Genomic DNA, 16,437 nt, shown 5'->3' with positions numbered 1-16,437 from the left:
CAAAGACTACGCTCTGGAACCTCCATGAGGAGTCTCAGGCTGGGCAACAAGGGGGACTTCTCTTGGTTGAAGGTGTGGGAAGGCACCTGGAACTTTTGTGCCTCTGAGCATGAGAGCACTTTCTGTGCTTCTCAGCCCAGGGGCTGTGTGCAGGGTGAGTGAAGGATGGGCCAGGTCTGGTCTAGGCCCCCAGCATTCACACAGACTCGCCCAAGCTGACTTCCCCAGACATTGTCCTTGCCTGTCAAAGCAGCACTTGGCAGCAGGAGGGTAGCAGCAGGGAAGTGGCTTATTATTCCATCCTTCATTAGGTCTGCATTCGGCAACCCAAGAACCATGGAGTGTGGGGTAGGAGGCTCTGCACTGGTGGGCCCTCAGCCCTGGGCTCACCCCGTGCAGCCTCCTTTCCACCACACCCCTCCCATCGCCTGCTTCCCCACACCTCTCATCCCCACTCCTCTCCTTCCTTGATATGCCCACCATCCTCCCCCCCTTGGAGCCCCACATGCCGTCTCCTGAGTGGGGGCTTCCCCTACCCAGATCTCAGTTATAGGATAGTCCCCATCAGCCATCCCCTCCCCCAAAAGACAGTGACACCAGCATCCTGATGTGTGGTCCATCACTGTGTGTGCCCTGGGTGTTCTGAGTTTTCAAAGAATGAAGGGAACTCCTCCCTGCCTGCCCTCACAACCCAGTCTTCTCTTCCCTTTATCTCAGGCAGCACTTCAGAGCCTGGACTGCCCCAGAGTGAACCTGCCCTCTGCTCAGAAGGCTCTGTTGGGGATGCTCAGGGCTGGGGCACCCAGGGACCAGCAGGGACCGATTCTTCCATTCAGACACCTTTGTTCTTCTCATGTCTTTGTCGCCTTATAACTGGCCCCATCTACCCAGCCAGCCCACCAGCCCCACAACCAAATCCTCTGCCTGGCTGGTCCCTTCTCCCTGCCATTCTCCCTCACGCGTGGTCTTCTCCCATACAAGTCCTCTTGGCCTCCCCTAAGACCAGAGCCTGGTATGGGACAAGGGTGGGGCCCCTCTGCCCAGCCTGCCAGCCCGCTAGCCGCTGCCTGCCCCCTGCAGCCTGCAGCCTGCCAGCACACATTCCCTCTTCTGCCCACGCCCCCTCGCTTGCCCCACACCTCCTCACCCATCCCTGCTCTCCCGCCCCCTAATAGTCTCTCCCCTCTGGCCCCATCACCTCCTCCGCCCCCTCCCCATTTCCTCTCCAGTCCTTTCTTGGTCCCTCAGTCCCTGGGTGTCAGGCTTTATCTCTGAGCAGGCAGGCATGTTGTCCTCCCCTCCCCTCTTCTCTTCTCTCTCATCCTCTCCTTTCTCTCTTCCCCCTCCAGCCTCCACTCCTTCCCCGGCTCACTCACCCTCTCCCTCTCCCACTGCCCCCCTCTTTCTCCCCCACCTCTTTGTTTCAGCTGAGAACCGGCTCCTCGGGACAGTTCCCACACTGCAGTGCCTCTGGTGAGGAGACAGCGCCGCTGAGGTGAGCTTGCGGGATCTGGGGATGCAGACAAGGGGTAGCCAGAGGCAGGGACAGGCAGGTGGGGAGAGTGGGCAGCCTGGGCCACAATGCTTCTCTGCTCTGGGCAGTGAAAGCATCAGAGTACCAGCCTCAGGTGCCCCAGTGGTCAGCAGGAGTGGAGGGCAGAGGGGCAGCCAATTGGCGGTAAGGGACGAGGCTGGAAAGCTCTGTCCCTGCCCCAGTGCCTAGCTTCTGCAGGCAGCAGCCCTCATTGAAAGAGATCTTCAGGGGAACCCAACAAGGTGGGTGGAGGCTAGGCTGCCTGAACAGCCCACCCCTGAAGGCTGGAGTGTATGCCCAGTCCTGGAGTCCAGAGCTCTGAACCCTGCTTCTGGCTGGGCTACAGCTGTGGGGTTGCCGAGTGCAGCAGGAGCACTGTCCACAGGGTTGTGGCCCTACAAGTGCCTGTCCTTGGATAGGGGGTAGAGGTTGCTAGTCAAAATGCGCTGGGACTGCTCCCACTGCCCAGGTGTGGAGTCTGGGCAGAGGAAAGATCATCCTGCCACAGGCTTATAGGTTTCCCTCCAAGCTCCTAACTTCAGACCTAAAGAGCCACATGGGGGGCCAAGCACTTTTCCCTCACCCAGGGGTCTTTGACCAGCTTCCTCCAGACAGCTTTACCCAGAGTTGCAAACAGATGGTTTTCAGGCCAGAGCCTAGATATTCCTGCAATCGGCTTCCTAGAACTGGGTTGGACAGGGAGGACTGGGGGAATCTGTGGGTAGGGGTGGGGGAGCAGGTGGAGACAGCCCTGGCTTGGGCGAGGCTGTATGATTTTTGGAGACAACCCAGGACCAAAGGAGATCCCAAGATCCTGAAGCTGGGCAGGCGGGTGGGAGTTAACTGAAGGGGCAGAAGCCAATGCCAGGGGCCCCACCCCCTCAGCCCGAGCTGTGGCTGGAGGGGTGGGGCTGGAGATAGCAAGAGGTGTGCTGCTCACATCTCCCCAGAGAGGAGAGCAGGGGCTCTGCTAGCTATCAGAGGAAGGGCAGGAAAGGCTGAAAGTGTGGGGACACCAGGAAAGACCTTCCAAATGGGGTGCATTCTTGGGGGCCAGCCTCTGGTGGTCTGGTCAGGGCAGGGCCAGGTCCTACAGATCCACAGGGAGCCAGTGGTGGACCAGATCATGTGGGTAATGGTCCCCTGAGGCAGATCTGATAAAGGCAGTGGCCCTCTAGGATTAGGAGACTAGGCAGATGAAGCACTTGTTTCCAGGGGCCAATTCTTTCTCATCCTCTTCCCTTTGCCTGAACCTTCTCATCTGAGCAGGGCAGCACCCACCCACCCCTTGTCATGGAGTAACATGTACAGAGAGGTATAGTCAGAACTGGGGACATGAGCTGGTACTGCACTGAGCCCATCCCCATCTCTCCCCCTCCAGCCCCTATGACCAGCCTGAGTCAGGAGAAGAGGGTCAGGGTGGCAAATTCTCAGGACTAGCTCAAATGGCTACCTGGGAAGGATTTGACTCACAGACCTCCCTGCCTTGGGGAGAAAGACCATTCCTTCCAGGCTGGGCATAGCTCATGGCAGCTCCATCTCTCACACAGCAGCCTGCCTAGGTCATTGGCTTCCCCACCACCCAGGGTATGTCAGTGTCCCCCATCCCTATACAACCCTTCTACTCCCCTAGCACATCCCAAATCCTCTCACCTAGGTAGACATCCCAGCCTGGGGTCAAGCCAGTCATTCCCCACCCCAGTCTGGGCTTCATCATATTCCTCACCCATGATCCAGACCCAAAAGGAGGCAGGTTGCTCTGCCCAGTTTTCTGAGACATTAGGGGGCTCTCTTCTAGGCTGGCTCAGCTTATTCTGGCTCTCCCATCAGCTCTGTGACCTCCCACAGAACCATGCACCCTAGTGGCCAGTAAAAACTCATATACCATCCTCTGCTAGTGCCAACCCAATGCCAGAGGGCAGCAGGTTACTCAACTCAGCCTATGAACACCAAGGTCCTAGCCCTGCCTTGGAAGGAGCCCTGCCCCGAGCTAAGAGTTTAATGAAATTCTCCTCAAGGAGACTGATACCTCTTCATTCTTTCCCTCCCTCCCTTAGCTCCCTGCATGTACACAGGGTTCCCACATAGATCACCTGCCACTGACACTTCCCCAAAGAGGCAAGCAGGGCAAAGATGTTGTCCCTCTTTGACAGGGGAGAAAATGAAGGCCTTGCAAGACCAGGACAGGACCTAGGACCTACTCCTACTCCAGTGCTCTTCCAGGACACTTAACTGCCACTGTGGTGAGATCCTCATGACAGGCTGGGTCCTTATGCCCATCAAAGTGTCCACTAGCTGCCCACCTTCTCTGCCCTGCAAATCCTCAAAGCCCTGATGGCATTCTCAGGGACACAGAGACTCAGTTTACTCCCAGGAGTATTTAAGCCAGGGCTTCCAGTCTTGGTTCCTAGGCAGGCATCTACAGGGTTCCCTGGGCTAAGGATGCAGAGGAGCAGGCAGAGGGAAGGTGGGAGGGGGTTCCCAAAGCCTGGTGATGCACCTCTCTCCCACCTATGACATCCTTCCATCTCTTTGCATCCCGGGGGGGGCATCCCTCACCACCTGTAGTAAGGAAGGTGGCCCTCAGTATCAAAGTCCCAAAACAGCCTCATGGTATCACTACCTGCCAAAATCTTCATGAGGCTTGCCACTGCTGTCAACATGAAGTCAATCCCCTCAGCCACGCACACAAGGCCCTTTGCCAACTAGCCTCTGCCAGCCTGAATGCCCTCCTTCCCCAACTAGCTCCACCATATCCCAACACTCCAATTACACCTGTTGTCTCCACCCTGGGATGGGGCAGAGCACAGCTCAGAGACTGCTTCCAGAAGACCCCATGTGAGCACATACAAATGTGAGTACACACAAAGATGTCCATATATACACGCATGCACATGCACACACCTTTATGTAGGAGTCTACTACTCAACTGCACGCGGTTTTCAGACAAATCACACACACAATAGAGACCCCTCTCTGAGCCAGAAGGAGTCCCATAAAACTGCTTTATGGATCTCCGGAGAGGCCAAGCATAGTCATGTCACCATCTCCAAGCCCTTGAGGACAGTGGGGAGGCAGAAGTAGATCCTCTGGGTCTGGCTGAGCCCTTCCTGAGTCCCAGAGCCTATAAGCCTCAGATGGTGGCAGAGGATAATTAAGTACGTCCCAACCAGGTTCTTATCCTGGTTCTATGGCTGAATTGCTGAACAGTCCTTGACAAGCCACCTTCTCTCTCCCTACCTTCACCTATAAAACAAAAGGGTTTGAATGAGCCCACATCTAAAAGCGGCCCAGGCCCACCGTCTAGCTGCTCTTAGTTCATCCCAAGTGCAGAGAATGAAGGGGCTTGTGAGAGCTGCTGCAACCAGAGAGGCCAGGCACCTCCCATGGCAAAAGCCTCCAGTGGGCCAGGGAAAGCATCCAGGAATGCAGATAAAGTGGGTACAAGGGCAATAGGAACCTGAGCCGGGAGACACAGAAGCCAAAAGCCAAAAGAAGGGAGCTCTTTAATGATCCATAATTGACATTTATGGAGTAAATGAGTCCTATCAAACATTCACATTATCCCATTTTATCATCTAGACTACAGCCAAATATATCCCTTACCTCTGGGGTACTGAGTGAGCAACTCTAATGGGTTAAACCCACAGACTATTTGGCCCTATGGGGCCCAATCTAAGCCCTGGTTTCCCAGCCCCCACAAAGGTATGAAGAAGAGGCCAATGTGGGACAGAGAGAGCCCCCTGAAAGACCCTACCCACACCCCAAACCCTAAGCAGACGTATCAGTATGTGTCCTGTGCTGAGTGTCTATACACACACTCACACACACATTCCCCCTCTTGGCATGCCAACACCAACATCTGTGTGCTCATATGCCCACCAAAGACAGAGGACATGGCTGCCAGGCCCTTAGCCCCAGCCCTCCTATTCTGCTTTTGCCTGTAACCTGGCACCCGGTGCTATGATCATGCCCCCAAAGGTAAAGACTGAAAAAGGGACAGGCACATCTAGAGGTTGCCAGAGGAACACCAGGCATGATACTGCCATGTGAAGATAACCATGTCCCCTGAGACTGCAACCCTAGTCAGCAGCAACTCCAATGCCAAGAAAGAAGGAAAGGAAGAGGTGCCCATGCATCCTAGTAGGGTGCAAACTCCCCCTTCCCTAAACCTCCATGGTCCCAGAGCCCTGCTCACCTCCCTCCCAAAATCCAGCCTGCCCTGTGTAAGCCAGCTCCCCAAGTCATGAACTATCCACAAGCTAGGCTGTGCAGAGCCCAAGTGGGAAAGAGATGCTCTTCCAAGGGGAAGGTGCGTCCTCAGGGAGGGGGAAGGGTAGGGTTGGATAAGGGTCAACAAGAGCAGCCCCAGGCCTCGCTGTTCTCTATGGCTTTTTATTCCTATGTGATTCTACTGCTCACTCATATAGGGATTGGAGCCGTGGCGCACGGCGGGGACGGCCAGCGGTGGGCTCTAATACCCAGCAAGGGGGCCTGAGTGGAACAGTAGTGCCTCCCTTTCCCAACCAGGCTGCTGGTCAGGCCAAGGGAGCCATTCTTCTGTGGCTGTCCTCCCCACACACCTCTCTTCTCCCACCTGCTGTAATGAGAAGGGTCAAGGGGTTGCTAGATCCCATCACTGCTTGGACTCACCCACTAAAGGGCTGGAACCAGGACCTGGCCTGTGTCCTCAAAGTGGCTGAAAGAACTGGGGATATTCAGCCTACGAAAGTGGAGTTGGCATGAGGAAACAAGGTCCAGCATCCTATGTGGCTGAGGGCAGTCCCTTGATAAATAGGAGGCTAAGAGCTGGGGAAGATTTCAGCATAACCAAAAAAGGTGCAGTCTGTGGCTAAGGGCTATTCAAAGACAGAAGGGACATCCTTGGTAACAGGTAGTAAATGTTCATCTAATGAGGCACTCAGGCTGAGGCTGGAGAGAGCATGGTAAGGATGCCACAGCAGTCATGGCTGGCCAGGTGGTCAGTCACTCCGAGGCCTGTCCTCCCTAGGGTCTCTGCTTCTGCTCATTGAAGCTGTTAGGAGTCAGACTCCAGTTTGCAGGCTCCAGAGACAGGCAAAGGCTTCCATTTACCTGAAATAAGTCCCAAGCATGCCCAGCACACATGCTACCCCAGCAGCTCCGCCATACTTCTTGCTCTGAGGGAACATATACTGAGAACCCATAAAGTGGTTCTTTTTATTTTCAGTCACTTTTGCTTTACTCCGTGGGGGTAGGGGTAGAAACAGGCTGAGAGGCTCAACAGAGGAGTTTCCCAGAGGAGAAAAGTGAACTGGTCAAGGGTCTTGTCCTGGTCCTCAGGGGTACCTGCTGCCAGGGCATAGGGATAGAGGGCATCCTCATCTGCCAGTCTAGTTATGGGGAATGGACACAAAGCAGAGAGGCCCTGAGTGGGAAGTGTGAGGGCCGACTAAGCAAACAGAGATGAGCAGAGGGAGAGGCCCTAAGGCCTAGTGAGGGACCAACCCTGTCTGCCCTAGGACCTAGTCTTTGTAGACCTACTCTGGACTCCCCCTATGCCATCACCGAGGCCGCAGGAACAAGAGGTGGACATCCATGACATTGGTACCTGTCAGCCCTGTGTGCAGCAGGTGTGTCCCACCCTGGAGGCGGCAAAAGAAGCTGTGTGAGTCATTGTGGGCTAAGAAAGTGGCCATGTCCAAGCCCTCAGCAGCAGCCTGGCTGGCAAGTTCAGGCATGACCCAGGCCCCAGCCGCCTCTGTGGGACCATCCTGCCCATCAGTGCCACCACTCAAAAACAGCACCTCAACATGCCCCAGGGACCATCTTCCCAGCTCTGCTCCAACACGCATGGCCAGTTCCTGGTTCCGGCCACCCTTGCCTGAACCCTGCAGTTGCACTGTGGGCTCGCCACCAGCTAGCAGGCAGACTGGGCCTCTAGCCTCTGCCACAGCTTCCAGAGCTTCCTCCAGCTGCAAGTCTGGGATCTGGAGCTCAGCTGCCAGCTCATGGAGTTTTGCATGTTCCTCCACAGAAGTCCCGGCTATGGATGGGGTGAGGCGGGTTCCAGCCACTTGGGCCAGCAGCCCATAGAACTGGGCCACACTTCTCACATCACCCTCCATGGCTGCACTCAGCACCAAAGCCTGATAGCCAAGCACCTCTGCTTGCCGCTGGGCCTCAGCCAGTGCCAGTGCATTGGAGCCGATGATCACATTGAGGACGTGACCACAAGTGTGTGGCCCATAGGGGTCAGAGTCAGCCCGAGCCAGCACAGTCTTCACAGAACGTGGCAGGGCAGCACGAAGGCCATAGCGATTGAGGATGTGCAAGCAATCTTGTACATTGTGGGCACTGGCCACAGTGGGACCACTGGCGATCACCTCCACAGGATCCCCCACCACATCTGACAGGATCAGACTTACCACCTGGGGAAGGGCAACAGGGCAAGGCTCAGTCCCACCTTCAGCTTGCCCCACAGCCCACAAGGACAATTTCTCCCCAGGTATCCACATACCCTCACACGACCTAGTGCACCTCCTCACCCATATCTAACTCCTCTCGGGTAGACTTGCAGAACACCTGGTCACATGGACTCCCCTGCTCCCTCCCTAGGGCCTCTCCCATGACTTTACCCAGCAGGCCTTGTGGATTCTCACACCAGGCCCTGGACAATTTGCATGCTGTTCTAGGCTTTCATCACCCTGGCACATGTGGGCCTGGCTTTGCCAGCCTACCTGGGCAGGGTAGGCAGCCTGAGCCAGTCCCCCACCCTTGAGCTGGGACAGGGCCTTCCGAATGGTGTTCAGCTCCTGAATGGTGGCTCCACGGGCTGCCAGCAGCTTGGTGAGTGTCTGCTTTTCCTCCAGTGTGACAGGTGGGATGGGGGCAGGCAGCAGGGCTGAGCCCCCACCTATAGAGACAGTGAAGGCATCAGATGAAAGGGAGATCCCAGCTCAGTGCCTGTAGCTCAATAGACTAGGGAGCTGGCCACATACATCAGGGCTGGCAGGTTTCAACCTGGCCCCGGCCTGCTAAACAACAATGACAACTACAACAAGAAAATAGCCAGGCGTTGTGGCCGGTGCCTGTAGTCCCAGCTACTTGGGAGACTAAGGCAAGAGAAATGCTTAAGCCCAAGAGTTTGAGGTGCTGTGAGCTGTGACACCACAGCACTCTACCAAAGAGGACACAGTGAGACTCTGTCTCAAAAAAAAAAGGAGATCCCAACCCAGGGAACCAGGCAAGCAGTAGTGGACAAATCCACATTGGAGAAGAGGAGCTGGAAAGGTGGGGTTGGGGTGCCCCCATGTGGTCATGCAATATGTGCACAGTCACTATACCTTGGCCACCTGAGGTTGTCCCCTGCCTTGGGATACCTCAGATCCCAAAAGGCAGTGGAAAATTAACTCATCCTTAAGAGACAGGAACAGGAGCCAAGAAGAGGGCAACAGCAGAGAATCAACAATAGAGTGCTGTAAGGTGTGAAAACCTGGGTTCTGAGCCCAGGTATACTGGTGCAGACAACAGTAACAACAGTGACATTTTCCAAGGGCTCTGCTGATGGCACTTCCTCATGCACCCTCTCATCATCACCCAACAAGGTCAGTTCAGGGTGGGGGCACCCCATAGCTCAGGGAAGCCAGATACCTGGCCCAAGGCTACTCAGGAGTCACCATTCGAGCTCCTCACAGCCTCCCTTGCTCCCAATTTCACCCTGTGGCCCTGAGGACTCAGACATTATTTCCCACAGACCTTATATTTAGAGGACCCCTGCCAATTGTCTTGAACCAATGCGGCACCCACACCTGAGATGAGCACAAGCAGCAGGTCATCAGCTGTGAGCCCCTCAGCCAGATGCTGGATGGCCAGTGCAGCACGAAGTGAATCACGGTCTGGCAGATTGTCCTCCGCACCCTCAAATACCTGGACTCGGCTGTGTGGCTTCAGCAGCATCTCCCTGAGGAGGGAGAGAACAGAGAACAAGAGATGGGATGGGATCCTCTCCTCTCACCTGATTTCTCAACTGTACAGGTGAAGGTGGCATGAATGAGGATGCCAACTGACACCTATCCTGAAACCAGGCCAGACCCAGAAAAAAAAGGGAGCTGCTAAGGGGAGGAAAGGCTCTGTTCCAGTCTGGGTCTGGCCCCGGTTTCCTTCCAGGACCCTGGGAAGCAGCCCACCACACCCCTCCCCAAGGCTCCTTACTGTTTGCCAGCATGCTCCATGGCAGCACGGATCCCCTTAGGAACGCTGATCACACCCTGCACGAGATGCTGGCCTAGTAGCTCCTCAGCAGCAGCTGCCATGCCCAGCACAGCCTTGCCAAAGCCCACCAGGTAGAGGTTTTGTTGCAGCTGAAAGCTCCGGTCCCGTATTTTCAGTTGCTTGCCCCCAGGGTCCAAGGACAGTGTCCGGTGCAGCATGGGACCTGGCAACATGGCACCTACAGCACTCTTGAACAGCTGCTGTGCCTGCTCTGCCAAGGCCATGCCACTGGCCAGCCGGGCCACTGGACACCCCCAGAGGAGTGAACGCAAGGGGGCTCGGGCCACACGGGGCAGAAATTTCAGAGCTGCAGCCATGCCCTACAAGTCTCCGCACTGTCTGGCACCCATGGCTGCCTAGTGGAGGAAAAAATCACAAATGAAGCCGTTGTAAGACAAGAGGTAGGTAGCCCACACCCCACTGAGGGCTCAGGGCCAGTGGACCTGACACCTGCTGCTGTGAAACTGAGCCATCGTACAGCCCAAGGAGAATTCTTGAAGTCTACAGCTGCCTGATCTCACTCTAGTCCTTAGAGACCAGCTCTGCCACCCAACCATGTCCTCCTCTGCATACCACATGCCAGCCCTCTGAACACTCTGACTAAAGTCCAAAGTTCCTGTTAGCTGAGCCCTCTTCCTAGGTCACCCCCTTTGGCTGGGAGTTAATCATCCACAAAGGGAACAATCCCTACCAGTGGGCTCCTAGACCGCCCCTTTCCCACCCCTTGCACTTCAGAGCTCTCAAATAAGGGCAACATCCCTTTCTGGCACGCCTTCCTTACCTCTATACCACCTCTGCTGCCAGGAAGCTGTCGATTATCCCACCAACTGACCCCAAACCCACTGACCTCCAGCCTACTCTATTGCATTATCTCATAGACTGGAAGGGAAGCCTGGGAACACTGGATCTTTGTGGGGAGACTGCAGGCTCACCAGGGCACTGACAGTCCAAGCCTAAAACACATCCTCAAGTCACACAATCTGAGGAATCCCAGCATTCGGAAGGACAGTCCAGCAAGATGTTCAGGTTCAAATTAGGAATGAGAGTAAGGTCTGGGTCTTTGTGGAACTCATGTGAGGCCATGTGCCATGAGGGCCAATCTGCAGGACAGGAAAGGACGCCCTTCTACCCACATAGCTGGCCCTTCTGGCTCTAAGATAACAAAACAAGTCCTGGGTCACACCACCCACAGTGATGAGAGCCAAATGGGTGGAGCAAGAAAAGGTCAAGCTCCCATAGCTGAGCCCAAACAGTCCTGTTCCTCTCTGGACAGAGCAAAACCTTGGGGTGAAAGTCTGGAAGCTATGGAGGGCTTTAAGGACAACAAAGCCCCAAAGAACTCATCTGTAAAAACGCACTTTTTAAATAAATGCCTACCATAAATGCTGCAAGCTGACTCCATCAGCAACTGGGGATGGAGCAGGAGAGTCTGGGAATTGAGATTCCACCTTTATTACTGAGTGGCTGGGACACCTCTATTTCTCTCAGTGAGCCTCATGTGCAAAATGAGAGGTGTGGTGTGACCAAGACCAATGCGCTGCCCTTAATGCTCTCGGGCTTTCTGATGCCATCCACTGTAACACAGAAACCCCTAAACACATTTATTTCACACTCAAATAACATGGCAACTTCTAACCCCTGGCCATGTAGTCTGCCTGGTTCTCAGCTTTCCCATAAGAGAAAACTAACTAATATACCCTATTAAAGGGAACACAGAAGATACAGCTGGATTCTGAGAATGTGCTGGGTTTTTCCAGGAGGACCCCTGGGTCTTGCCCATTAGGTTTGGAGTTAAAAGCATCTTGGCATCAGATGATTTATTTTTTTGTAGAAATAGAGTCTTACTTTATCGCCCTCAGTAGAGTGTCGTGGTGTCACACAGCTCACAGCAACCTCCAACTCCTGGGCTTACGCAATTTTCTTATCTCAGCCTCCCGAGTAGCTGGGACTACAGGTGCCTGCCACAACACCCGGCTATTTTTTTGTTCCCATTTGGCCAGGGATGGATTTGAACTGTCACTGAGCCACAGGTGCCGCCCGGCATCAGATGATTTTTAAAACTGTCTCATGGGCCTGGGATGGGGGCCTGGAAACACTGGGTCTTTGTGTGGAGGCTGACAGCCCAGGCCCAGAACACATCCTCAGGTCACACAATATGAGGAATCCTAGCATTTGGAAGGATATTCCAGCAAGATGTTTGGGTTCAAATTAGGAGTGGGAGTAAGGTCTGGGTCATGGTGGAACCTTGGGGCAGTCCCCAATACTATGCTATTTCCCAGATGGACGTAAGGTGCTACAGGATACCAGCATTGCTAATGGATACTACAATCCAGGGAAGGAGGACCCTCAAAGCTAAGGTTTCCAGTAAAAATACAGGGAATCCAGTTAAATCTGAATTTCAGATAAGTGATTTCTTTCTTTTTTTTTTTTTTTGAGACAAAGTCTCACTACATCACCCTGGGTAGAGTGCCATAGCGTCACAGCTCACAGCAACCTCAAACTCTTGGGTTTAAGTGATCTCTTGCCTCAGCCTCCCAAGCAGCTGGGACTACAGGCGCCCGCCACAACGCTCAGCTATTTTTTCTTGCAGTTGTCACTCATTGTTGTTTAGCTGGCCCAGACCAGGTTCGAACCTGCCACCCTTGGTGTATGTGGCTGGCGTTGTAACCACTGTGCAATGGGCGCTGAGCCTGATTTCTTTCTTTCTTTTCTTTTTTTTTTTTGAGACAGACTCTCACTCTGTTGCTCCAGGCTAGAGGGCCAAGGCCTTAGACTAGCTTACAGCAACCTCAAACTCCTGGGCTCAAGCCATTCTCCTGCTTCATATCCCAGTAGAGGGGACTACAGGAACCAGTCACAACTCCTGGCAAGTTTTTTCTATTTTTAGTAGAGACAGGGTCTTGCTCTGGCTCAAGCTGATCTCTAACTCCTGACCAATCCACCTGCCTCGGCCTCCCTGAGTGCTAAGATTACAGGTGTGAGCCACTGCGTCTGGCCATAAGTGATTTTTTTCAAATCTAAGTATGTTCCATACGATATTCAATACTTATACTATGATAAAAATTATTCACTTATCTGAAATTCAAATTTAACTGGCCACCCTGTATTATTATTATTATTATTTTTTAGACAGTCTCATTATGTCACCCTCGGTAGAGTGCCGTGGAGTCACAGCTCACCAGCAACCTCAAACTCTTGGGCCCAAGCAATTTTCTTGCCTCAGCCTCAAGAGTAGCTGGGACTACAGGCCCCCACCACAATGCCCGGCTATTTTTTTGTTGCAATTGTCATTGTTGTTTAGCAAGCCCGGGACTGGCTCGAACCTGCTAGCTATGGTGTATGTGGCCGGCGCCCTACGCACTGGGCTACGAGCGCCGAGCCGGCCACCCTGTATTTTTATTCAATAAATCTGCCAGCTCTACTCAGCATACAGTCTCTCCTAAAGCCCAGGACGATCCAGAACGAAACACAGAAATATCAAGACCGGTCAGGACTCCGCTTAGCTACCTAGGCCGGGGCTGCTGTACTTCCTATTTTCATCTGTCCGCTGGGGGGCGGAAGTGACGTTATCCACACGCCGGGATGTCGGGTCTTAGCGAGAGATGTTTGCTGCGTTATGCCCAGGAACGCAAGGCGGAACGCAAGAAAGAACGGTCCACTACTGCTTGCGCTCGCCGTTGCCCGGCCTACAGATTGTTTTCGAAGGCCATATGAGCCCTCGCAGCATGGACTTACCGCCCTACGGCTCCCAGCGGTAGGGACAGGAAGTAGTTGCGTGCCGGCGGGGCGGAATCAGGAAGTGCGGGATAGGTCCCCTGGGCGGGGACCAGGTGCAAGGCTTGGCGGGAGAGGATATAGAGGAAACTGGGGCCGGGGATATTGTCTCCTCCCTGCAAGGTTTGCAAGGAGTCACCGTCAGGCTTTAGTTCCTTCATCTGTACAATGGAAGTAATAATCCCCGACTCGCCGAATTGAAATATTCCTATATCCTGTATGGTCCGATTGGCAAATACCTCCCGAAGTCCTGTTAGGTACCAAGCACTCAGTCGAGCAAATTGAGAAATCACTGCTTCCCCACAACCCACCCTTTTTGGAGTCAGATTGTCATCCTCGCTCCTCCCATGGCTGTAATCCCACAATTATTCATTGGTGTTCTTTCCTCTCCCAGCATGAGCCACCAAATACAGCTCTGGTTCTCTCAGCAAGACAGTTCTGTGCCATAATACTCAAACACACAAGCTGCATGAAAATACAAATGACCCTGGCCTGCCCTTGCTTTCCTTCCTGTGCCGGCCCTGACAGGCTTGACACATTCCCAACATTGATAAGGCAAGTCCTGACCAGACTCCAAAAGTGCAGAGTATATTGTTTCTACTGATGATTTCTTGGGGAGATGGGGGAAGAGAGTTGCATCACAAATCATACAGCTGATTTTCTTTTTTTTTTTTTTGTAGAGACAGAGTCTAACTTCATAGCCCTCGGTAGAGTGCCGTGGCATCACACAGCTCACAGCAACCTCCAACTCCTGGGCTTCAGCGATTCTCTTGCCTCAGCCTCCCCAGTAGCTGGGACTACAGGTGCCGGCCACAACGCCCGGCTATTTTTTGGTTGCAGCTCAGCCGGGCCGGGTTTGAACCCGCCACCCTGGGGCCGGCGCCTTACCGACTGAGCCATAGGCACCGCCCATACAACTGATTTTCTAAAAATCTTACTGAAATATATTTCTCATGTCAACTGAAAAAAATCAAAAGACTCAAAATCCGGTTAAAAGAGTTGAATTTGGTACCCAACGAAGAGGGTCTGGCCACCTGTCACTGTCAACTAATATGCAGAGATGGAGATAGGTCCACCAAACTTTATCAGAAGGTGGAGATTCTGGAGAACAGTTAGAGTAGCCTTTCCAAGACTTCCAACATTACAGTTTTATACATTTAAGTTCAAAGTGAAGACCCCGTTAACCCTTATTTTAAACAATAATGGTAGAATCCACGACCCACAGTAAACAATAATCGGTATGACTCATGACCCAAAACAACATTTCAATTTTAAAGTTAATCTCCCAAGTCAATCCACCTAAACTACTCAAGATGGGCATCTTCTGGGTGGGAGCTAAATTTACAAAACTGTAAGAATGGGAGACAAGGGGTAAATGTCAGGCAGGACCTGAATGGACCAGACCAGATGTCATGTTGGCCCTAGTCTGACTGACTCCATCTAGTTTCCAGCACATGTGCTCTCATTTCCTCACTCTCATTATTGTATTTTGTATCTATGAAGTTGATTTGAATGAAAATAATCACTGTAATTAGTTGTATTAATATGAGGGTTAATCTTACATTTAAGGGAACTATAATTTCAACATGTAGTGCAAGTAGACATGAAATATGGGGTGTATGGATGTAACAACATATGAATATTTCTAGAAAGCAAATAATTTCTATTTTAATGACTAAGGCTCTCAACCAACTTAAACCAGGTAACTAAGAAAATAATTAAGAGTAAAACTAGGGCAGTGCCTGTGGCTCAAGGAGTAGGGCGCCGGTCCCATATGCCGGAGGTGGCAGGTTCAAACCCAGCCCCGGCCAAAAAAATCCACAAAAAAAAAAAAAAAAAAAAAGAGTAAAACTAAAAGGCAGTGCCTTTAGTTTAGTGGGTAGGGCACTGGCCACCTACACTGAGGCTGATAGGTTCATACCTGGCCCTGCTAAAACAACAATGACGACTAAACCTGGGCATTGTGGCAGGTGCCTGTAGTCCCAGCTACTTGGGAGGCTGAAGCAAGAGAATTGTTTAAGTCCAAGAGTTTGAGGTTGCTGTGAACTGTGACACCGTGGTACTCTACTGAGGGCAACATAGTGAGACTCTGTCTCAAAAAAAGAACAACTGAGACAGCCTTTTGTTGAGTGTTATTATGAAGTCCATTTTGTACCTGCTGTATATGATGTTTTATTCATTGAGAGTTATTTGATATGATGAAACAGCACATTTTTTAAAGTTCTGCACACCCAGGTGGTGCCTGTGACTCAAAGGAGTAGGGCACCAGCCCCATATGCCAGAAGTGGTGGGTTCAAACCCAGCCCCAGCCAAAAACTGCAAAACAAAACAAAACAAACAAAAACCAATTCTGCACACCCATGATTAGGTCTCAGAAGTAAATAATGAATGGTGGCTCAGTTTTGTTTGTTTTTTTTTTTTTTGAGACAGAGTCTCACTATGTCACCCTCAGTAGAGAGCCATGGCATCACAGCTTACAGCAACCTCAAACTCATGGGCTGAAGCAATTCTCTTGCCTCGGCCTCCCAAGTAGCTGGGACTACAGGCACCTGCCACAATGGCTATTTTTTGGTTGTAGTTCTCATTGTTGTTTGGCAGGCCCAGGCTGGATTCAAACCCACCAGCTCTGGTGTATGTGGCTGGCATTCTAGCCACTGAGCTACAGGCGCCAAGCTGGACTTGTCTAAATTTTTTTTTTTTTTTTTTTTTTTTTTTTTTTTTTTTTGTAGAGACAGAGTCTCACTGTACCGCCCTCGGTAGAGTGCCGTGGCGTCACACGGCTCACAGCAACCTCCAGCTCCTGGGCTTAAGCCATTCTCTTGCCTCAGCCTCCCGAGCAGCTGGGACTACAGGCGCCCGCCACAACGCCCGGCTTT

At 52.6% G+C, this 16,437-nt stretch overlaps 1 protein-coding gene across 6 annotated transcripts; it reads right to left on the bottom strand.

Annotated features, from left to right (window-relative positions):
* Positions 1–5,022: 5,022 nt before the first annotated feature.
* GLYCTK (glycerate kinase) lies at positions 5,023–13,583 on the bottom strand. 6 transcript variants are annotated; one of them, XM_053600009.1, is made up of 5 exons: positions 13,523–13,583; positions 9,728–10,143; positions 9,325–9,476; positions 8,254–8,429; positions 5,023–7,944 (listed from the first exon to the last, which is right to left on the bottom strand). In XM_053600009.1, exons 2-5 carry the CDS (start codon positions 10,102–10,104, stop codon positions 7,078–7,080), a joined length of 1,572 nt encoding a protein of 523 aa, XP_053455984.1. In that variant the 5' UTR covers positions 10,105–10,143; positions 13,523–13,583; the 3' UTR covers positions 5,023–7,077. The 6 variants fall into 6 exon arrangements, with proteins under 6 accessions (XP_053455984.1, XP_053455988.1, XP_053455985.1 ...); XM_053600013.1 differs by lacking the exon at positions 13,523–13,583 and adding an exon at positions 13,295–13,506; XM_053600010.1 differs by lacking the exon at positions 13,523–13,583 and adding an exon at positions 11,633–13,240.
* Between the last annotated feature and the right edge of the window lie 2,854 nt (positions 13,584–16,437).

This window comes from Nycticebus coucang, chromosome 8 (assembly GCF_027406575.1).
Source record: "Nycticebus coucang isolate mNycCou1 chromosome 8, mNycCou1.pri, whole genome shotgun sequence".
Classification (NCBI taxonomy): domain Eukaryota; kingdom Metazoa; phylum Chordata; class Mammalia; order Primates; family Lorisidae; genus Nycticebus; species Nycticebus coucang.
The sequence above is the reverse complement of the archived record's forward strand: the minus strand, read 5'-3'. Positions and strand labels throughout refer to the sequence as shown.